Here is a 24,239-nt window from a genome sequence, read left to right on the forward strand (position 1 = left end):
ATTACAACATTAGAAGTCTTCTCTAACTTTCAGAATTCTTGGATTTAGCTTATTAACTCTGAATTTGAGAATTAAACCTAAATATTTAAATTTAACTTTAGTAGTCGATGTCGACATTAAATTATTACCCCTTTGTGTCGTAAGCCGCTATGTAAGCACTTTATTGAAGTTATGATAGTGTGTGGTTATGAAGTCTGGTTTCCTGTTCTTTATACCGAATTTGTTCAGTTTTATTAATTTCCTCGTTTGAGGACCTTGTTAACTTTCGGGAAATTTTTTGCCGGCTTTGGTACCTTGTCTTTGAAACACAATGGCAAACGCCGACAAGACTGTGAGAATAAACACCGTGTGAGATCGAAACCTTTATTGGTACGACGTTTCGCTTGTTACAGCTTTTTCAAGTACAGACATGGCAAACATTCTGAGTATATATAGGCCGACGGGGAAGGAACTGGGAGAGATTATCAGGGAGGGGTGGGTGGTAGGTGGAGGGGCGAAGGGGGGTGTGTGTGAGAAGGGGGACGGGTGGGACTTGGTGGAGATAAAGGAGGACATTTCGGACAGTTTGTTGAAGTGGACTAAGGGGGACATTTCATACATTTGTATAATGCTGGTAACAGATGGATGATAGGAAGGGCGATGTTAAACATGGCCTCTGTTCTGCTCAATGGTTTTGAAGCTTTGAATGGCGGCCGCTTCAAGGCATTTCCTCCTCATCCTGTCTGGTTCACTAAAAAGAAGCTCTGCGTTATCCCAATCCATCAGGTGGTCGTTGGTGTTCCGGTGGATAACACAGGCGTTGGTGATGTTGTTCCGGGAATTGTAGCGATGCTCCCGGATCCGGGTCTTCAGGTCACGGGAGGTCTCGCCAATGTATACTTTATCACATCCAGCACAGGGTATGTGGTAGACACCAGCATTTTTTCCCCACATCTTGTCCTGGCTGTCACTTCTTCTAGAGAGCTCTTTGATAGTTCTGCTGGACTGGCCCACTACCTGTATGTTGCAACGCCCAAGTGTCCGGGTGAGGGTGGTGGTGATGCTGCTGGCTGGAAGGATAAGCCTCCTAGTTGGTTCTTCCATTGGTTCCCGCCCTTCCATTATTTTGAGTGCCTTTTTCTTACACTGGTGGATGATGCACTCTGGATATTTTAATTTCTGAAAAACCTCCTTTGTGTGCCTAAACTCGTCCTCTAAGAATTCAGGGCTACAAATTCTGAGAGCACTGAGGCAGAAACCTATAACTACACCTTTTTTAATACTGAGGTCATGGTGGGACAGGAAGTGAGTCAAATCGTCCTTATTGGTTGGTTTCCAGTCTACAGTCTACCGGGAATGTCCTCCGGGAATGTCCATTGAGTCCCCATTGCTCCGACCAAGACCTTAGGGAAGCAAGTGAAACTGCCCTTATATGGACACGGTTCTGGTGCGACAAGATATGATGATGATGATGACCTAAATGAAGCCTTACTACCAGCTCCCTTGCTTTCAAGGAAATTTCCTTGAAAAAACCTGTTGATTCCAGTAAGGGAGTTGATGCCTCCTTTAAGGTCAATTCTAATCCCATTAAGAAGTCTTTTAGTAGATGTAAATTTTGCCCCACTTCCGACCATGCTAGTTCGAAGTGTACTTCATATAAACCCCTTGAGCACAGGAAAGCTAGAGCAGCTCAGTTAGGACTGTGCAATAGATGCCTAAATCATGGACATGGTTCTTTGGAATGCCCTGGGTTAAAGGCTGCTCTGCCTTACAAATGTTTTGTTTGCAACAAACCCGAGCACCATGGAGCCATGTGTCCTATGGCTTATAAGACACCACTTTCTGAAGGGAAAGTGTTTAATTTTCATAATTCAACAGATTCCATTGTTCCTTTGGTCTCCCTTCCTATTAGCAGAGGAAAGAGAACTGCCCAATGTCTCTTTTTGTTGGACACTGGAGCCCAGTTTTCTATCATTAATAAGGAATTTGTAGAGGACAAAGTTGGACCTTGTTTAAGTCCTCCTATGGACAAGTTAGTTTCTTCCTTTGGTTTACCTCTAATGAATAAAAGGGGTTTTAACTACACTGCTAACTTAAAACTCCCTTCAGGGGTGAATTTGTTTAGTTTGTTCTTTGCCATTGAAGGATTCAACTTGTCCTTACAAATTCCTTCCTTATCTTCTGTACTACTTAGTATGAATAATCACCAATTTTTTGTCTCACCAAGTTTTCCAAAAGTGAAGGGAGACCAACTGAACATTTAAGGGATCATGGGAAATGATATTCTTCAAAACTTCTCAAACTTTTCAATTGAAAGTGCCCCCTTGTATGGTAGCCCGTCATGCAAGGTTATCAAACTTGCTGATGGTTACATTCCATACGGGACTGGGGCTCAATATATCCCTCCTAGTGAGAAGCCTTTCTACTTAAAGAGAATGATAAGGGGGATTCCTGAAATGTCCTCTAAAGAAATCCAAGACGTTGATAGTTTCAAATGCAAGGAGAGGCCTTTGAGGATAAAACCAGACCCTAACCTTGGAGTGGATTCATTTAATTGTATAGAGGAATATCATGGAGATTCACTTGTTTTCTATAATTCTTCTTTCAAGACCAATGGAGTTTCTCTAAAGAAAACTGAGAAAGGCACTTCCCTTACTCAGTCTAATAAGACTTAATATTTTCCTCCCAAAAGGTTAGGCAAAGAAAAGTTTCTTGTCAACTTCTGTTTAGAACCTGTAAGTTCTCAATTTGATCCTTTGCAGGAAGTCTTTATTAATTCTAATGTTGAGTATGGTCTTGACAATTTCTATTCGTTAGAGCCCATTGGTACTAAAGAGGAACAGACCCCGGATATTAATAATTTACACATTGATGAATTTAAACAGTCCATTTCCTTCAAGAATGGACATTACTATGTGAAGATCCCGTGGAAAAAGGATTTGGTGGATCTTGTTCCCTCTAACCTTAAGATATCTCTGGCTGTGGCTCAAAGGGTTTATGACAAACTTGAGCAAAAGGGGCTTAGAGAGGAATATGAAGCTGTGTTTGACCAGCAAGAGGCCTTGGGTATTATTGAGCCAGTAACTAAAAGAGTCCCTGGACAAATCTTTATACCCCATAGACATGTGTTGAAGGATGATGATCTTGCCACTTCTAGAATAAGGCCAGTTTTCAATTGCTCTCTCAAAGTAGGAAAAGCTCCTTCCTTAAATGAAGCTGCATTCCCATGAGTTGACTTGATGAACAACCTCCTCTCTCTTGTTGTATTTCAGGACCAATAATCATGTCATTTTGGCTGATGTTATGAAAGCCTTCTTGCAGATCCCTTTGAAGGACGAGGCTGATCGTAACAGGTTCTGTTTCTTCAGGAGAATTAACGACCAGTATATACCCTTCAGGTATACTATCATTTTTGGCTTCATTTGCTCTCCTTTCATTCTAAATTTCATTATCCAACACCATCTTTCTTTGCAGCCTGACTCTCTAACTGCCTCCTTAATCAAAGATAAATTTTATGTAGACAATTTGGTCTACACAACCAATGAGCTTTGTTCTCTCCCTGCAATGGTCAAGAAGATTAATGAGATCATGCTCAATGGAGATTTACCTCTCAGGGAGTGGACATGCAATTCGACTTCTGTTCTTTGTTCTTGATCAAGAAGTAGTTTGCAATAAAAAGGAAGTTAAAGTCTTGGGTTATATTTATAATAAGGATCATGATACTTTGAGAATCAAGGATGTTTCCCTTGACAAGAATGCCTCGACCAAAAGACAAGTTTTGTCTTCCTTGTCTTCTGTATTTGATCCTTTATGGTTTTTCTCTCCTGTGCTCTTGCATGGAAAAATCCTTATTAGAGAGATGTGCCAAAAGATGGTGGATTGGGATTGGAAATTAGATAGTTACTTGTTAGATGGAACAAGTTATGTGAAAATTTTAGGGAGGTTAATAACCTATCCTTTAATAGGAAAACCTTTTATACAGAATTTCCCAGTAAATTGTTTGTACAGGTAACGTCGACTTACGATGGCATTAGGTTTCGATAGAGCCATCGTAAGACGATTTCATCGTAGTCGATCCCCAATTTGTGTATCACTGTTCCGTGGTCACTGTACCTAGCCTACCTGTATATTAACCACCAGAGATACTGAATATAGCCTATTAAACATGTACAGTAGTTTATTTAATTATTTTTATCCTTTTTACATTTTCAAACACTATAATATGTATTTTCAGTACGGGACTTAAATCTCGCGGGCAGCAGCCAATGCCAGCCGTACGACGTGACGTAATAATACTCGCATCATAAAACATAGTCACCGCTTATATCGATCGTTCTCTCTTTCACCCGCGAATTTTGAAAACCACAAGAATGGGATTTAGGGCACATTTGAGAGAATGTAAAAACACAGGGGCGACTACAATAAATATAATCAAGACGCCGATATGGCAGCGTCGCGAATCCACTTGCTCCTCATGACGCCTACGTGTGCGGCACCGTATGGAAGGGGTTAACCCTTCCATACGGTGCCGCACGTAGGCGTCATGAGGAGCAAGTGGATTCGCGACCTTGCCATATTTTGATTATATTTATTGTAGTCGCCCTGTGGTTTTACATTCTCTCAAATGTGCCCTGAATCCCATTCTCTGTGGTTTTCAAATTTGCGGGTGAAGAGAGAACGATCGATATAAGCGGTGACTATATTTTATGATGCGAGTATTATTACGTCACGTCGTACGGCTGGCATTGGCTGCTGCCCGCGATTTAAGTCCCGTACTGAAAATACATATTATAATGTTTGAATATGGTAAAAAGGATAAAAATAATTAAATAAACTACAGGTAAACGTCGACTTACGATGGCCGCGACTTACGATTGTTCGACTTTACGATGACGACGACGACGATATGATAATTTAATATATCATATCGTCGTCGTCGTCGTCATCGTAAAGTCGAACAATCGTAAGTCGCCATCGTAAGTCGTTTACCTGTATTTGCCAATGCTTCCAAGGAAGCCTATGGATGTGCCATATATGTAGGGCAAGAAGGAAGAGAATTAAAGGCATCTAATACCTCTCTTCTATTTGCCAAGGTCAAGGTGGCTCCTATTAAACAGAGAACTTTACCATCTTTGGAGCTTATGGCAACTTTTCTATCTTTGAAATGCCTCAACACTATTTTTGAGGAAGGACTGGTGTCTGCCCCATTGGTTGAATCTGTGGTTCTTTTTGTTGATAGTCAAGTTGCCCTTTCTTGGATCCTGACCAACAAGGCTCCTAAGAAAAATATATTTGTCAATAATAGATTGAAAGAAATTTCCAATCTTTTGGAAATTTTCAAGGCCAAGTTCATACCCATTTCCTTTACTTATGTTCCTTCTGAACATAATATGGCTGATTTCCTAACTAAACCTTGTAGTGCTAAGGTGTTCAAGGAAAAATTTAATTGGTGAATTTATGGACCTGAATGGTTGTTGTTGCCTCCTCATACTTGGCCAAAGGGTCACTTGGGATGTATTCCCTCCTGTTTCAAGGAAGACATTGTCAATGCGGCTGTTGTACAAGTTGACACTCCTCCTCTAACAGATGTCTCTAAGTTTTCTTCCTATAGTAAACTTCTTCATCACACTTTTTAAGGCTGTCTTTCTGTTCAAGAAGTCTAATGCTGACCCTGTTAAGGCAGCATCTAATTATTTGATGAGTATTATGCAAAGGGATTCCTTTCCTGCTGAATTGGCTTATTTGCAGAATTCCAACACTAATGACGTACCTCCTTTGGTAAGTCAAATGAACTTGTTCTTGGACAAGAATGGTTTGATTAGGTCCAAGGGCAGAATTGACAAGAACATTAACCTCAAATATGAGGTTGTCAATCCCCTTCTCTTGTCCAAATCTCATCATTTAACTAAGATCCTAATTTTCTTTGCTCATTGTCAAGTTATGCACATGGGACTACAAGCCACACTTAATTTCCTTCGTATGCACGGATTCTGGATACTTAAGGCCAGACAAGCTGTTTTAAGCATTTTGAAGGATTATATAGTTTGTAGGAAATACAATTCCTGTGTAGTAAATTATCTTTCTCCTTCCTCTTTACCTGCCTCTAGGGTGAATCTAAGTGTGCCCTTTGCCCATAATGGTGTAGACTACACAGGGCATTTATGGGTTACAGACAGGAATGGAGAGAAGGTTAAAGCATACATTCTTATTTTCACATGTTTCAATACTAGAGCGGTTAATTTAGAAGTTGTGGATACTATGTCCACTCCTGAGTTCATTTTGGCTTTCGTTAGGTTTGCTAACAGGTATGGAATTCCTTCTGCTGTTTATTCTGACAACGCTAAATCTTTTGTACAAGCGGGAAATGTTATTGAACAACTTTTGTCTTCTTCTGAATTTGAAGAGAAATTTAAAACTTCCCCTGTTCAGCATAGAACCATTCCTGTTTATGCTGCTTGGTATGGTGCCACTTGGGAAAGGTTAATACAGACAGTGAAACAATGTTTGTATAAGGTATTGGGTAGGTCTGTTCCTTCCCTGGCAGAGATTACCACTCTTTTGTCCGATGTTCAAAAATTTTTGAACAATAGACCACTAACTTATCGTTCTTGTGAAAATGAGGTAGATGTTATTACCCCAAATCACTTCCTTATTGGAAGGACCATTCCTTCCTTGATGTTTGGAGACTTGGAACAAGTCCCTGAATGGGAATCAGGAGAAGACTACCCTTCTCTTCTCAACTTGGTCATGGACTGTAGGAATTATTTTTATGAAGAGTTCAAGAAATGATGGTTGACAGAGTACTTGGTCAGCTTAAGGGATAGAGCTGCATATCACAGTTCTAGAAGCTGGGAAAAGGGTGATATTGCCTTTTTGAAACTCCCCTTCAAGACCAGACCCTTCTGGCCCTTAGTTCGTATTGTGGAAACTTTTCCTGACCAAGACAAGGTGATACGTACAGTCTCTGTCGTTAAGCCTGATGGAAACTCTATTAAAGTGAACATTAAACTTTTAATCCCTCTAGAGCTCCATGCTGAGTTGAGTTCCAGTCTTGAGGATGAATCCCCTGGGGATCCTAATGTTCAGGCTAGAGAGTCTGAACCCTTTGAAGAGGTCTCAGACTCAGAGGAGGTTAACTCTTTACAAGACGATTGTGTCTCACTGGAACCTACCTCTGTGAGGCCAACTCGTAAGACTGCGCTAGCCTCTAGAGACCTAGTAAGGTCTCTAGCAAACAAAAACTTGTTATAAATTTTGTTCGAAAGTGTTATATTTCTTAAACACTTTCTTTTTGTTGTCGGGGAGGCTGTGGTAATTGTTGTTACGGGAATTGCATTGTTTACCTTGAGCTATGGCAATTTCCCGGAAGCTTGTTTAATTTTGAATCGGGAACCTTTCCTGTAACTTCGTACCACACTATCGTAATTGTAATTAATATATTATTAAACTCCCCTCCCTCTTTTATTATTTATTAAGTCTATGTTGTAATTTTGATTGACAAATCGGGAACTTTGAGAACTTACTTAAAGTATTAGTTGTCCCGTGGTTTCGAAGCCGTTTTACGAGCTCGTAAGAATTACAGCCGAACGAGACTACGTTTGGTTAACTGAACATCAGACAAGCTTCAGCTCTGGTACCAGACACAACTAATAAACCTCGGCAAAGGAATTCTACAGTTCGATCGAAGCCTCAAGAATACACTTCCAGTTCTGACGAAAGTTAGAGAACTCAACCAGGTTAAGTTCTCTAACGTTCTCGAATTTGAAGACACTTAATTACGACAACAAATACATTAATGTCCCTATACAAAACAGGAAAAAATGAAGAATAAAAAATTGTAACGCTGACAGGTATATAAAAATTATGCATAAAAAATACAAATTATTCATAAATAGAAAAAAATTATCATGCATAATTCATGTATTTTTTCTCTTATAGCTGTGAACCTAACAAAACTTTTCTTTTATTAAAGCTACCTACCATACATCACTGCATTACATTTGTCACAAATAAAATGGCACATAATGTCAACATTCCATGTAAACATTAGTGGTGATATGCAAGATATACCAGTAACAAGGGCACTCTTTGGTAAAAAATTTAATCATCATGGTTTTAGCCCCAAAGATATGCAAATTGGAGGGGTCCTAATGTAAATCGCTGTATGTACACATAGATGGTTATATCTATTCTAGATATAAACTAGATTTCTTAGCAGTAAGAGTACTGAGAGTAAATAAATTTTAAGCAAATACTAGTGTGTACAATTGGCCATAATAAATGGTAGCAGAGGAGGAGTATAATAAATCTTTACAAGAAATTTAAGAGAAATGTGCTGAAAGATATCCCTAACCAAAAACACAAACCTAAGTGCAACAAACTGCGAAGTATTAAGGGGTTGAGCAGCTGATAGCTTTTAGCAGCCATAGTACCTCATTGCCCATACCTGTCTGGCTTGAACGAGTGCTACTACAGTACGTACTAGTATCTCCATGACCATCTTAATTAAAGAAAAAAGAAAAAGACCAAAACCTCTCATTTAGTTCAAAATAATATTCATGATGTATAAAAACGTATATTCAATAACCTTTTCCAATAATAATAAAAAAAAGTTTCAATATTATAAAATGAGTATACCAGAATTCCAAATAAGATGATCATGACAAACATAAAAATAATTTACCTGTGAGTTGCCATCTGAGCTAAAAATATCTCTTCGTTGTCAGCTTGGCTGTCTGGTGTTACTATTCCATATAACGACGTGAGCAAAGAGCGAGAAAGTGTGGTGGATGTAAAGTCTCCCGTAAGAACACTAAGAGGTGACCAATTGTGTACTCTTTCTTTTCTTACTTCAAATTTGACTTGTACAATAGTTGAATTATCATGAAAGTTCTGAAAAAATAAAGAATAAATGAATAAAAATAAAATATATAAACACATACATATACCAAAGGCTTTCCCCCTTACAAGGATGGTAGCTAAAGTCAAAAGGTATAATTCCACTCCCACCCATTTCATCCCCACATACTCCTCTCCCATTCACCATTACTCCCTCCCTCTTTTCTTGGCTACTCCTGGATGATGGGTCATCCCTGCATTTCACCCACTCCCCTGGGTCAGAAGCAATGTAGCATGACACCACACATCCACAGCAAGGCCACTTCATTTAATTGGTGACTCCCCTCTCTGTGCCCTCTTGCAGAAAAAGAGAAGACAGGAAGAAATTCCTTCGGGCTGCATCAAAATATCATTCACACATACTCCCTCAACCCCCATCCCCTGCCCACTCACTTCCATGCATCACAGTATCATCCATATACAACCATTCTCCATTCACCCCTATCTTCTGTCTTCTCCCCGCCATCCATCCATCTCATCCTTGGTTGTCCTCTCATGTTCACTCCTTCCACACCTCTCTTACTAATCTTTCTTCACTCGTTCTTTCCATGTGCCCAAACCATCTCAATACTCTTTCATTAACCCTATCTCCCAACTCCCTTTCCACACCTGCTCTCCTCCTCACCTCCTCATTTCTCACTCAATCCAGCCTAGTAACCCCTACCATACTTCTCAGGCATTTTGTCTCAGACACATTTAAACTCTTCCTCCCTTATGTTCCATGTTTCTGCCCCATATAGTGCTGTAGGCACAATCACTCCTTCATACAATCTCCTCTTAGCATCCATTTCCAAATGTCTATTTCTCATTACACATTCTAATTCCCCAAGGCATTTACTTGCTTCTCCTAATCTACATACTTCCCCCACCTCCACTCATCCCTTTCCTGCCACATTCACACCCAAGTATCTACAACTATCCACTTCCTCCAGTCTCTCTCCTTTAATACTCACTTGCAATTTGCTGCCACATTCTCTCCTTGTACATGTTATCATCTTACTTTTACCCACATTTATCTTCAACTTCCTCCTTTGCACACCTTCCCAAACTCTGTCACTAACTTCCTTTATCCCTCCGCTGATCCTGCTACAGGCACAGTGTTGTCAGCAAACAACAACTAGCTTGTCTCCCACTTTTTTCCATTTTCTTTAATCATCCCCAATCCCCAGCCCATTACCCTTGTGTTTACTCTTGCACCACCCCATTCATGTATAAATTGAACAGCCAAGATGACATAATATATCCCTGGCAGAGTCCTACCTTTACTTCAAACCAGTCACTCTCTCCATTTCTAATTCTAACGCATGCTCTACTACTCTTGTAAAAACTCATGACTGCTCTTAACAGCTTTCCTACTATCACATATATCTGCAATACCTCCCACAATGCTTTCCTGTCTACCCTGTCATAAGCCTTTTCCAAATATATAATGGCCCCAAAAAATCCTTACCTTTTCCTAAAGCTTTCTCACATATCTCCACCACAAAAATCTGATCCATGTATGTCCTACCTGTCCTAAACCCACATTGTTCCTCACCAATTACTCCCTCTGTTCCTCTCCTAATCCACTTAATCAAAACCCTCCTATAAGCCTTCCCAACTACACTCAACAAATTGATACCTCTAAAACTACTACACGCACATTTGTCCCCATTTCCCTTGTAAAGCGGAACTATACAGATACTCCTCCAGTCCTCTGGTTCTCTACCCTCTCTTAAACAAACATTAAACCTTACCAGTCAGTCCACCATCACTGTACCTCCTTTTGAAGATACTCCACATGACACTTATCCAACCTGGGTGCCTTATTTGCTCTAATCATTTTAATAACTATTTTCATCTCATCTTTCCTTATATCTCCTCCATTTTCCTCATTCATTACTGTCATTTTCTTAGTGCTTCCCACTGCAACTACCTTTCCCTCCCTATCCTACTTCACATTTAGCAACTCCCTAAAATACTCTGCCCATCTTCCTCTTAGTGCTATCTTTTCCATTATCATCTCTCCACTGCACCTTTTACCTTTTCTTCTCTACTTAATTTGCCTCCTCTTCCTCTCTTAATTTCTTCCCAAAACATCTCTTTATTACTTTCAAAATCTTCTGTTATACTCTTACCCCATTTCACATCTGCTCTCCTCTTTACCTCCTTTATCTTATGCTTTACTACTTCTTTTCTCTTTACTTTGTACCTCTCATATGATTCTCTTGTCCTATTTTGTAACCAATCTGTAAATGCTCATTTCTTCTCTTCTACAACCTTCTTTGCTTCATCATCCCACCACACACTACCCTTCCTTCTATTTCCTCCTGTCCTCCCTGTTCCATACACTATCTTTGCACACCTTGTCACTCCCTCCTTGAAACATCCCCATTCCTTATCCACTCCTAGTTCTACTCTATCCTTCACTCCCACTCTTCTCTCAGCTTCTTGTACTCTTTTACTTTCTCATTTAAGCAGTTCACTGTAAGTATCTCCCTCCTTTCTGTCCTTTTACTCTTTCTCCATCTATCCTCCACTCTCAACTTACTATTCACCAAAAAATTATCTGATATTCCCCCACTCTCTCCCCTTAGAACATGTTTATCCAAAACTCTTCCTACTCTTCTACTGGTTACCACTATATAGTCCATTAAAACCCTATCTACCACCCTTTCATCCACCACCCTCTCCCATGTATATTTATGCTTGACATTCTTCCTAAACACTGTATTTACTATCATCAACTCTCTCGACACATCTCCACCATCAATTCTCCATTATGATTTTCTCCACTTCCCAACCATTCCATCTATTGGTTCATCTCCTACTCTAACACAGAGATCTCCCAATATCACTAGATTGACATTTCTCCCTAAACCCTCTATGTACTAATTTGAATCTATCCAAAAGCCTCCCTTTCATCTACACTCTTCTCACTACCAGGCCCATATGCAGTTACAAAACCCACATCTCCCTTCTCAATTTCACCTTCATCCACATTAACCTTGAAGAAACCTCCTTCCACTCTACCACATGCTTACCTATCTCTTCACTTACTAGTACAACCAACCCTTCTCTCCCTTGTCCTATCTTCAGTCTTGACACCCAACTACACTCCCAAACTCAAACTCGCCCCTCCCTTTCAACTCAAGTTTCACTCAGTGCCAACACATCCATCTTTCTTCTCACTGCCTATCTCTTCCCTTTTACTCTCATTTGTACCACATTCACACATATCAATAGACCCAAACCTTAGAATTCTGGTTGGAAAACTCCTAGACCCTCTTATGCCTTTGCTTTTTTTAGGAATATCCCCTTTGGGGCTACATAGAGTAGAATGCCTAGTCCTATCCCCATCCCTTTTTTGTCACCTTTTAAAAATCCAAGTGGGAACACTCAGTGGCAGTATTCTTTCTCCCCTACCACAGGGTTTGGCAAAAAAGGAAATGAATATTCAGAGAGGTGGTACAGGACAGTACTAAGAGTGGGGGGACAGCATCATGGAGGGACAGTCACAATATTATAAAGTAGCATTATTTCTCTATGAATAGATATTTCCTCTATTACAGACAAAATGATGTGTGGCTCTGGTCTGTAGGGGCCCCCCACATAGACCCTAAAGTATCAGCTGCAAGCTACTGGGCAGCTTTTAACCCCACAATAACATGCAGCCAATACCCCAGCCAATACTCAAAATAAGGGAGGTAGCCAGCCAGAGGATACACCCATCCCCACCCATCATAATCCCACCATTTCTTTTAAATCTTAGCTCCTCATGGATGAAGGATCCTCATCTCCTACCCACTGCCCTGGTCAGAAGCAGTAAAACAAGACAGCACATCCACATTAGGGCCAGCTAATGTAGAAAATACCCCAGCCAATACTCAAGATAAGGGAGGTAGCCAGCCAGAGGATACACCCATCCCCACCCATCATAATCCCACCATTTCTCCTTCCTTGTTCCCTTATGCAAAAATAGGTAAGATGAGGAAAATCCTTTCAGATAGTGTTTGCATATATTAGTGACAAACCAAGACTTACAAACTATGTTGAAAAAATGCAAATATTCTATTAGATATGTCTGAGGCTACCTCCCATGTAGGGGGGGGAAAAAAGCCTTTGGTATATGTATGTAGATATGTCTGAGATAGCTCCATGATGTTCCATTACAGCAATGATTTAAATCACCATGTAGACTAAAATGCTGCCATGATCTTCAACTCCCAATATAGTTTTCAAAGGAAAATAGTTTAATCCTTTCTCATGAAATACCTAGAGTATCCTTTGACTTGTCAAACCCTCTCATGAGAGGGAAGGGCCTTCTGGTATATGCACATTTGTACAATACTTGTTTTTTTTTTTCTAATAATGGGTTTTAGCAATTTCTTTATAAATGTTTCTCACTAATTTGCTATAATACTTAGACAAGCTAGAATAGTGGCTATGATAAAATAGAATGGAGGCCTTCCCACAGAAATCATTGGTCACCAAAGAAAATTACCAATCAAAGAAACATCCAATAGCAAAATTAAATGGCCAACTCCTTCCACTGAACAAGAGCCCTAAAATTATGGGCCATATTTCCAATACAGGTCCTTTAGCCCACACTTGTAAGACATAACTGTGAAAATCAATAAGAAAATAAATATACATAAGACCAGTAGCAAGCATAGGTTTTGGTCAGCTTTAAAAAACTCTAATAACCCACACTTGACTACACTTCCCAGGCATGGTTCCTCAGAATCAAGAAAACACAAACTACACAAAACAAAGCACTAAGATTAATAATAGGATACTTTAAAATCAACCAGACAACATCCATGCACAGAAACCAAAACTCTTACCACAGTACAGTGCATGAAAATGTTAAGTACACAGCTCTATGTAAGAGCCATCAATTTCAATCATCCATTCCACTATTCAATACAAGCACAAACTACTGAATGAAAAATTGGCAACATACTACTCAAACATCTACAACCTACCACCAGCAACACACAACAAATCTATACAAAAATCTGTACAAACACAGATCACAAAACAACACTCCAAGACTGACCATCAAAGACTAAGTCCACAAAACTTGTAAAGATATCAGCCCTACAGAGAAATCCCTCCCACAATGAACAAGAACTACACAAGCACAATTGCATCAATGCTATCATTCCTTTTTAAAACAATATCAACACAGAATAGGTTTGACCACATAATTACATTGTCCAAGATGCAATTACACTCCTCCCTTGATTTAAGAACGCTCTATATACGAATTTTCGCTATAGTGAAAAAAAAAAGTCCCAAAAATTGATATACGAACTAAAAATTCACCATAACGAATAAAATCCCGTTGAAAAAAATTACTGTATTTTTAAATCACAAATATTAAAAAGAAAATTATTTTTATATCATAAATTTAAAAAAACTTGCCATATGTCCAGGTAAAAAAAAAAAATAATAATAATAAAAGTGAAAATAGATACGCACGTTTGTTATTGTTTTCAAAACAACTCCGTGTACTGCTCGGTCTACTCACTCGGTCTCAGTTAATCGTGGATTATTACAATTATTTCAAGTGACATTATGCCTCCTAAGCGTCCAGGAAGCCCTATTAACCACTTCACTACGGGACTTAAATCTCGCGGGCAGCAGCCAATGCCAGCCGTACGACGTGTCGTAATAATACTCGCATCATAAAATATAGTCACCGCTTATATCGATCGTTCTCTCTTTCACCCGCAAATTTTGAAAACCACAGAGAATGGGATTCAGGGCACATTTGGGAGAATGTAAAAACACATGGGCGACTACAATAAATATAATCAAGACGCCGATATGGCAGCGTCACGAATCCACTTGCTCCTCATGACGCCTACGTGTGCGGCACCGTATGGAAGGGGTTAAGGATGGTGACAAGCCTAAGAGGGCTAGGAAAGCAATATCTCTAGATACTAAGTTGTCTGTGCTAAAGAAAAATGACGAAGGAATGAGAGTGAAGGACATTGCAAATTTGTTTGGTTATTATCTACTTTGCATATTAATATTTTATGTGTGTATGTAATTAGCAGAGAGCAGTATTCAAGATAATGCATATTTAATGTTGTGATGACTTTATAGTGACATGAAATTTGTAAGAACCTATCTCGCATAATATAATGGGTTTATATGGGAAAAAAGTGCTCGATTTAAGTATATTCGATATACGAATGGATTTTCAAGAATGTAACTAGTTCGTAAATAGAGGGAGGAGTGTACTACACAGACATCAATCATCTTGTCCTACATTGCTCTACTCTAGCCTGACCCTGAACATGATATTTCTTTCTTGAATGATTTGGGGACCAACCAGGTGGCTGCTGCTGGTTAACTGGATGCAGTAGGTCTCATGTACTCGTAAGAGAGACCTGGAGCAATGGATTGACTGACTAATCTATACCTGGGTACAGTGATATCAGTTCTCAAGATCTTTTTTAATTTCTTCTGTGCAATTAAGTCCAGTTAGTAGTTTATGAATGTTTTTAACATGCATATAAAATTTCTAACATTTTAGATAAATTTATACCACATGATCATGTTATGTCTATTCCTTCTTTCTAAACTATTATCTTTTTTCTCTACACACATGACAAACAATTCAAAGTGGAAGTGCCATCTATGGATACAAGAACCTGATGAGAGGTAGAAACTCTGAATAGGGTATCATTGAATAATACAAAGATGGATCTAAACTGTTCTAATTTACAAGTTTATCAACACCAAACAGAGGAATCTCTAAACTAATAGTGAATGTTAAGGTCCTTGAATAAATAATGAATAAATACTGAATTAATGGCTGAGCATGGCAGTCAAGCTGTGTATATGTATTTACCTAGTATTTTGCAGGAAGGGGAGCTATGCTCGTGGTGTCCCGCCATTGTATCTCGCAGTGTCTAGTTTGCTTTTAAACTCATGAATGGTTTTTGTGCATACTATTTCATTATCCAGTTTGTTCCAAGTGTCCAAAACTCTATGTGGAAAACTGTTTTTCTTCAGATCTCTTCTATAGCTATGTTTTTTTATTTTCTTTCCATGTCCTCTTGTGTTTCTCTTGTCCCAGTTAAGTAAGTCCTCTCTATCAAGTATCTCTGTGCCTTTCATGATTCTGTAGATGGTCAGTAGGTCACCTCTCTCTTCTTTGCTCCAGTGTCGGTAACTCCAGTTTAGCCAATCTCTCCTCGTATGATAGGTTTGCAAGTGCAGGTGCCATTTTTGTAGCTGCTCTTTGGATTCTTTCTATTTTCTTTATATTCTTTTTGGTACTGGGGGACCACAATGTCACCGCATACTCTAGTCTAGGCCTTATCAATGTAACCAATATTTTTTTTTATCATGTCTTCCTCCAAGTATGCAAATGCCACTTTTATTGATCTTAGCAAGTTGTAAGTCTCCCCGACAATTTTGTTAATCTGTTTATCATAGGACAAGTTGTTCATGATGATTACTCCCAAATCTTTTTCGGATCCTACTTTCTTTACTTCCTTGGTTCCAATTGTGTATTATCCTGATATTCTGTTTTTGCTTCTTCCAAACTCCATTATGCTACACTTCTTAGTATTAAAGTCCACTTCCCATTTCTGACTCCAGTTCCATACCCTATTCAGGTCTTCTTGCAGTGCTTCACAGTCCTTATAAGTTTCTACTTTCCTTAACAGTTTGGCATCGTCAGCAAAGAAGCTCATGTAACAGTTCACGTCCTCGTCCATGTCATTCATATAGATAGCAAACATTATTGGTGCCAGTCAGTGGCGGTTCTTCCAAATGCAGATCAAACCATGAGCACCTGAGTCTATCTATACCGAATGTATAAAAGTCCCATAAAAGGAGAGAAAGAGAGAGAGAGAGATGGGAGTTGTATTGTGGTCCAATAAATTCTGTTTATTTATTTTTTGCAAGGTTTGTAAAATTCGCAAATGATTTACTTTTATTCTGTAGTAGCAATAAATATTTCAATAAAAAGTTGTTTTGTGAAAGTTTTGGTCATCTTAAACTTCTTATTTACATCGTGGAGGGGGAGAAGCCAAGCATTTTATGTGCATTGTAGAAGGGGGGTGCCGAAGGTGAGGTTCGCCCAGGGCGCCATGAAGGCTAAGTCCGCCACTGTTGCCAGTAGAGATCCTTGCGGTACTCCACTGATCACCTCTTTCCAATCTGAATATTTTTCTCTGAGCACTACTCTCATCTTTCTACCAGTCAGGAAGTCCTCCATCCATTTTAGTAGGTTCCCTTGTATTCCTCCTATGTGTTCTAGTTTTTTTAGTAATTTTCTGTGTGGTACTTTGTCAAAGGCTTTTTGTAAGTCTAGGAATGCACAATCAGCCCATCCATTTCTTTCTTGCACTATGTCTATTAGCCTTGAGTAGAAGCATATTAAGTTTGTGGTGCATGATCTTCCTTGTCTGAACCCGAATTGTCTTGGGTTTAACCCCTTCCATACGGTGCCGCCTACGTAGGCGGCATGAGGAGCAAGTGGATATGCAAGGCTGCCATATCGGCGTCTTGATTATATTTATTGTAGTTGCCCCTGCATAATGACATACTCTCTAAACTGTCTTCATCACATTTTCTATGGTTATCAAAATTCACTGGTGAAAGAGAGAACGATCGATATAAGCGGTGACTATTTTTTATGATGCGAGTATTATATTGAAGCATCGTACGTCTGGCAGCTAATGCTGCCCGCAAGATTTTGGTCCATAGTGAAGTGGTTAATATGTTGTTGTTTTCCAGATGTTTTGCCCATCTATTCTTGATGATTTTCTCACAACTTTTGGCTATAGTGCTTGTTAGTGATACTGGCCTATAGTTGGTGGGTTCTTCCTTGTTTCCTCCTTTATATATTGGTACAATGTTAGCATTTTTCCAGTCATTAGGTATCTTTCCTTCTTTGAGTGAGCTATCTATTATGATGTGTATTTTATCTGTTAGTTCTTTGCATTCCTATAAAATCCATTTTTGCAATACCATCCAGGCCATGTGATTTTCTGACGTCCCGTTTTGATAGATGTTCTGATATTTCTTTTTGCGATGTTGTAAACTCACTCATGTGGGGAGATTGCTTGTTTTTATCTACATCCCAATTTTGTATTTTCTCTCTGGTGAAGACAGATAAATGTGGTTGTTCATGACTTCGGCCATCTCTAATTCTTCTGTGTATTCTATATTTCCTTGGCATAGTTTCACCATTTCCTGTTTGGTTTTAAGTTTACCATTCACATACCGATAGAATAGCTTGGGTTGATCTTTGCATTTATCTATAATATCCTTCTCATGGTTCCTTTTTTCCTCTCTTCTCACATTATCATACTCATTTCTATAGTTTACATAAATTTGCCATTTGCTTTGTTTTTTGTCTTTTCTTCACCTTTTCCAAGCTTTGTCCCTTCTGTCTTTTGCCTCACTGCATCTTTTGTTGAACCAACATTTAATGTACTCTCTCGCTTTTGTCTTGGTACATGCCTATTTACCCCTTCGTTGTAATTATCCATCAATATATTCCATTTCTCTTCCACTGTTGTCTCTTCCATATAGAATTTTTCCCAGTTTGCATTCCGGAAGAATGTCTTTAGTTTTGCAAAATCTGTTTTGTTGTACATCAATCTTCCTTTCCTATGCTTTTTGTACCTCTCCATGTCTATTTCTTCCTTTAGTACAGTTTCGATGAGCACATGGTCACTCTTTCCAATTGGTGTCTTGTAATGGACTCTGTCTACTATTTCAGGTTCTGTTGTAAATATTAAATCTAGTTTCGATGACTTTTCATTGTTTCTGTACCTTGTGTTTTCACTGACCCATTGGGTCATTGTGTACTCCATGGTCATGTCTAGCAGTACATTGCCCCACAAGTCATCATCTCCTCGTACTGTCATGTTGTCCCAACAAATTTCTTTGCAATTGAAGTCCCCCATAATTACCAGATTACCCTTACCCATTAGTATCTCATTTAGTGATTTTCTTGTATTTCTAGCATTTTTGTATGTTCGTTCTCTTTCCAAGCATTCGTTTTTGGAGGCACATAGGTCACCACAAACTTTCTACTTTTCATATTCTTGCCTTTGACTTTTATCATGATCAGTTCAACATTACCTTTGCCCTCTGCAATTTTTGTCACATTTAGGTCTTTCTTGGCCAAGAACATGATTCCCCCTCCCTGTTTCTTGTCCCTGTTTTTTATCCAATAATTGTATGTGGAATAGTCTCTACGCAAAAGAAGATAACAAGACTGAAAGAATAAAAAAAGCAGCAACCAACTTGGGTCCCTGCCTTGCAAATAAACCTGCACAGAAAGTTGCATGTTATTTCCTCAACCAGGACATTTCATGTTTTTTACGGAATCTTGCAAAGAAAACTAATGCAAGTGAACCAATCTTTTCTAATATTCTTACTCTTGCAGTTGCTATTACAATCTGGATTTTGCTAGAACGAATTTGAAAATATGAATTTCTACTTGGCCAAAGCAAATTACATCTTTCTACTTGGCCATAGCAAATCTGAAGTTGGCTTAAAAAATAACAGAAAACAAAATTTCATTAAGTGCTTTGTCATTGCTCTTCAAGTTTACTTTGTAAAGAACTAACAAATCTTACCTTTATGAGAGTACCTTTCTCCTTAATGTTTATGAGGTCAGACAAGTCTTCCATGCACCAAAAACTCTTCTGCCCCACAAATCTAAGAAGCCAACTTAATTTTTTAGATGGAGCCATTTTTAAAACAATCCACTTTGTAACCATCTGAAAATGTAAACATGAATAATTACAATTTCTATAACCTCAGACAAATAGCTCAAGCATATAATTTATGTGATATGAACTCAAAGCCCTACATACCAGATATAGAAATCCAAACCCAATCTGTTTACATAATTATATATACATGGTTCAACATTGCCTTATTATTTTACATATCAGACAAAAATATTACAATGCTTCCAAATTGAAAAAAGGGAGTGAAATTATTGTCTGATAAAGTTCCATGATCCAAGCAATCAAAATGAAAGTTTTGTACTTATGGTATGAAATATGAAATAGTCCGAAACTTAATTCCACTACTAAATTTCCATAATCCCAGCAATCAAAATGAAAGTCAACTTGCATTGATGGTACCAAATTTTGAGTTGTGCTACTATAACCATCATGTCAGAACTCAAAATCCAATACTTACATGGTCTGGAATGGAGAAGTGAAGGTCTAGATCAGAAACATCATGTTCTGAGGAACCCATTTCAGTCTTGTGCACCAAATTCAATTCTGCTAACTTTCGAGTCTAGCATGAAAATAAACAACAACAGGTAAATAAAAAAACAAGTCATTACAGGATGTGCTGAATGCTGACTTCCATAAATCTTTCAATTCTAATGACACACATACAAAAGAAAAAATATAGAGAACATAGGAAAACTATAATAGAATTAATATAATAATACACGAATCCAAAACAAGGAAGCAAGGATTTTAAAAATGGTTCTATCACTAAATGGTTATTGGATGAAGGAATGACATGACCCAAAGGGATGTTCTTTTTATCTGGTCTGTCAGACTACGATCTGAAAATGCAGTGTCCCCTCCCCTGAACACATTTACATTCAGATTGCTTCTAATCTTCTTTATGGGTACCACTACATAGTCCATTAATGCCCTCTTAAACATCCTCCCATCCACCACCTTGGTCCACATATACTTCAGCTTGTCTTTCTTCCTATACACTGATATCATCTCCTTTACAATATACATCAACACCTCGCCTTTACAGTTCTTTCCTGCCACCCTATATTTCCTTACTACTAAACTATTTGCTTATTTACTCTAACATTACAATAAAAAAATCTCCTAATCATTTACAATTCCCTCAAAACTCTCTATGCACTCACTTAAATCACTCCAAAATGCTTCCTTGTTCTCACGTTTCTTGCTACCAGGGCTATAAGCATTCAAAAATACCCATAATTTCCATCCCAACCTCACCTTTGCTCATATTACCCTTCAAGACACCTCTCCACTCATCACACACTTACCTACCTTATCACTTACCCACAGTGCCATGGTTTCCCTACTTCACCCTCTCATTACTCCTGAAACCCTGCTCTACGTTTCCCCTCCCTTCTAGTTTTGTTTCACTTATAACCATACTACCAATCTCCTCCCCTTTGCTCTCATTTGTATCATATCCACACATATTTAATGACCTAATTTATGTTGGAGTTGTTCTCCTAGACCCTCTCATACCTTGACTTTTCTTTGGAGAAAAATACAGACTGGAGGATCCTTAGTTTCCTAAATCCATCTCATTTAGTTACCTCATCCAGAAAAAGAGAAGACAGGGAGAAATTCTTCGGACTACATCAAAATATCATTCACATATAACCATTTCCTACTCCCTCACATCCCCTACCCACCATTCTTGCATCACAGTATCATCTATACATACCCTTTCTCCACTCACCCTCATCTCTAACATAATAATAATAATAATAATAATAATAATAATAGTAATAATAATAATAATAATGATAATAATAAAATGGCAATGATGTTTAAGTAAATAATATTACAATATCACTGTGGTAAGTTACATATAAGTACCAGCAGTGTAGCTCACTAGATTCCTCAATTTCACATATAAGAAACAGGGTAAAAAAAAATTCTGAAACAAGCCCCATTATCTTCATCCCTTTTTTTCATTTAGGAGAAAACTGACTCTTATAAACCAAATAGTATGTGTTTACATATATACAGGGATACAGGGATGACCTATCATGCATGAGGAGCTAAGTTGAGAGAGAGGATAGGGTGGTGGAGGGGAGTGGAATGGGTGGGAATGAAATGGGTGGGAATGGGAATATGCATTTTGACTTTGGCTATCTCCCTAGTAAGGGAGAAAAAGTCCTTGGTATACAGATAGAGTCACTGGAAGTGAGTATTACGAGAGACTGGAGGAAGTTGATAGCTTTAGATACTTGGGTACAAATGTGGTAGGAAAGGGAGGAGTAGAGGTGGAGGAAGAATGTGGGTTGAGAGAAGCAAGTAAATGACTTGGGGGATTAAAAAGTGTAATGAGAAATAGACATTTGGGAATGGATGCTAAGAGGAGACTGTATGAAGGAGTGATTGTGCCAACAGCACTGTATGGGGCAGAAACATGGAATATAAGAGAGGAAGAGAGAAAGAGTTTGAATGTGTTTAAGATGAAATCCCTGAGAAGTATAGTAAGCTGGATAGAGTGAGAAACAAAATGAGGAGGAGAGTGGGGGTGGGAAGGGAGTTGGGAGATAGGGTTGATGAAAGAGCTTTGGGATGGTTTGGACACATGGAAAGAATGAAGAAAGATTGGTAAAAGAGGTGTGAAAGGCAGAGGTGGAAGGAGTGAACATGAGGGGACAACTGGGAATGAGATGAATAGATCAGGTAAAAGGGGCACTGGGAAAGAGGGGAATGTCTGTTGAGGAAGGAAGGTAGAAGTTAGGAGTGAGTGGAGAATGCTTGTGTATAGATGATGCTGTGATGCAGGGAAACAAGTGGGTGGGGGATGGGGGGTGAGGGAGTATGCATGAATGATATTTTGATGCAGCCTGAAGGAATTTCTCCCTGTTTTCTCTTTTTCTGCATGAGGGGACAGAGAGGGCAGGGTCGCCAATTAAATGAAGTGGCCTTGCTATGGATGTGCTATGTCTTGCTGCACTGCTTCTGACCCAGAGCAGTGGGCAAGACACAGGGATGATCTGTCACCCAGGAGGAGTCAAGAAGAGTGGGAGAGAGGGGTGATGAATGGGAGTGGAGTATGTGAGGATGAAATGGGTGGGAGTGGATTTGTGCCTTTGACATTGGCTACCTCCCTTGTAAGGGGGAAAAAGCCACTGGTATACATATATATATGTATGTACAGATAGTGTGCATATATACAACTCACATTTCTTAATAAAATATGACAAACTAGGACAAAATCATTTCATATTTACCTCATGCTTAATTTTTATCTTAAGACTTCCGTTTGGAGCAGTGCCTTGGATTGTCAACTGAAAACAAGAAAAATATTTTGAAAGGGTATCTAATATCTAAAAGAGACTGGTATTCACCTGTTTGCTTCTTAAAAATCTTCCTTACCATGGGAAAAAAAATCTAGTATAAAGACTCAATGTCTTCAATACAGTGACATGCACAACAAATCCTGAGAAATGTCAGATATTCTATTCACTTTAGCATGTACCACAGTGAAGGGCTTAACTACTTCAGTACGATGATGCCTACATAGGCGTCATGATGCGAGAGTGGGTACATGAGGATGCCAGCATCAATGTGTTGATTGTATTTTTTTTTTTTTTTTAGTTCTACACGAATTACCCCTGGATTCTGTGCACTGATTTGATCATGTTTTCTGTGTTTATTATTACATACATATACCAAGGCTTTTTTCCCCCTTACAAGGGAGGTAGCCAAAAAGGAAAAGGGATAAAATTATTCCCACCCATTCCATCCCTGAACACACTCCACACCTCCTCCACCCTCCCTCTTATCTTAGCACCTCCTGGATGACGGGTCATCCCTGCACCTTGTCCACTGCCCTGGATCAGAAGCAGTGCCGCAAGACACAGCACATCCACAGCAAGGCCGCTTCATTAAATCGGTGACCCCCTCTCTCCGTCCTCCCATTGCATAAAAGGAGAAGACGGGGAGAAATCCCTTCGGGCTGCGTCAAATTTTGCTCACACATACTACCTCACCCCCCATCCCCCCCGCTCATTCCACAACATCATCCATATACAACCATTCTCCATTCACCCCTCTTCTGTCCTCTCCCGTCCTTCCTCAACAGACATTCCCCTCTTCCCCAAAGCCCCCTTCACCCCATCCATCCATCTCATCCTAGGATGTCCCCTCATGTTCACTCCCTCCACATCTGCCTTCCATACCTCTTTTACTAGTCTTTCTTCACTCATTCTTTCCATGTGTCCAAACCATCCTAATACTCTTTCATCAACCCTATCTCCCAACTCCCTTTCCACCCCCGTTCTCCTCCTCACCTCCTCATTTCTCACTCTATCTAGCCTAGTAACTCCCATCATACTTCTCAGACACCTCATCTCAAACACATTCAAACTCCTTCTCTCTTCCTCTCTTATGTTCCATGTTTCTGCCCCATACAATGCTGTTGGCACAATCACTCCTTTATACAGTCTCCTCTTAGCATCCATTCCCAAATGTATATTCCTAATTACACTCTTTAATCCACCAAGGCATTTACTCACTTCTCTCAATCTACATTCTACCTCCACCTTCACTCCACCTTTTCCTGCCACATTTGCACCCAAGTATCTTAAACTATCCACTTCCTCCAGTAGCTCTCCCTTAATGCTC

The 24,239-nt window shown here is 39.2% G+C and overlaps 1 protein-coding gene across 2 annotated transcripts in view; it reads right to left on the reverse strand.

Moving 5' to 3' along the window:
- LOC143029905 (uncharacterized) overlaps positions 1 to 24,239 on the reverse strand; it is a 114,106-nt gene that overhangs the window by 31,423 nt on the left and 58,444 nt on the right. For both annotated transcript variants that reach the window (XM_076193102.1, XM_076193101.1), the window contains 4 exons: positions 22,844 to 22,900; positions 20,053 to 20,154; positions 19,479 to 19,622; positions 8,663 to 8,871 (listed from right to left, as the gene is read on the reverse strand). In XM_076193102.1, coding sequence (XP_076049217.1) covers positions 8,663 to 8,871; positions 19,479 to 19,622; positions 20,053 to 20,154; positions 22,844 to 22,900 — 512 coding nt within the window. The remainder of the gene's footprint in view (positions 1 to 8,662; positions 8,872 to 19,478; positions 19,623 to 20,052; positions 20,155 to 22,843; positions 22,901 to 24,239) is intronic.

The sequence above is a fragment of the Oratosquilla oratoria genome, chromosome 11, assembly GCF_046742065.1.
Source record: "Oratosquilla oratoria isolate Oo_2021 chromosome 11, ASM4674206v1, whole genome shotgun sequence".
In the NCBI taxonomy this organism is placed as follows: Eukaryota; Metazoa; Arthropoda; class Malacostraca; order Stomatopoda; family Squillidae; genus Oratosquilla; species Oratosquilla oratoria.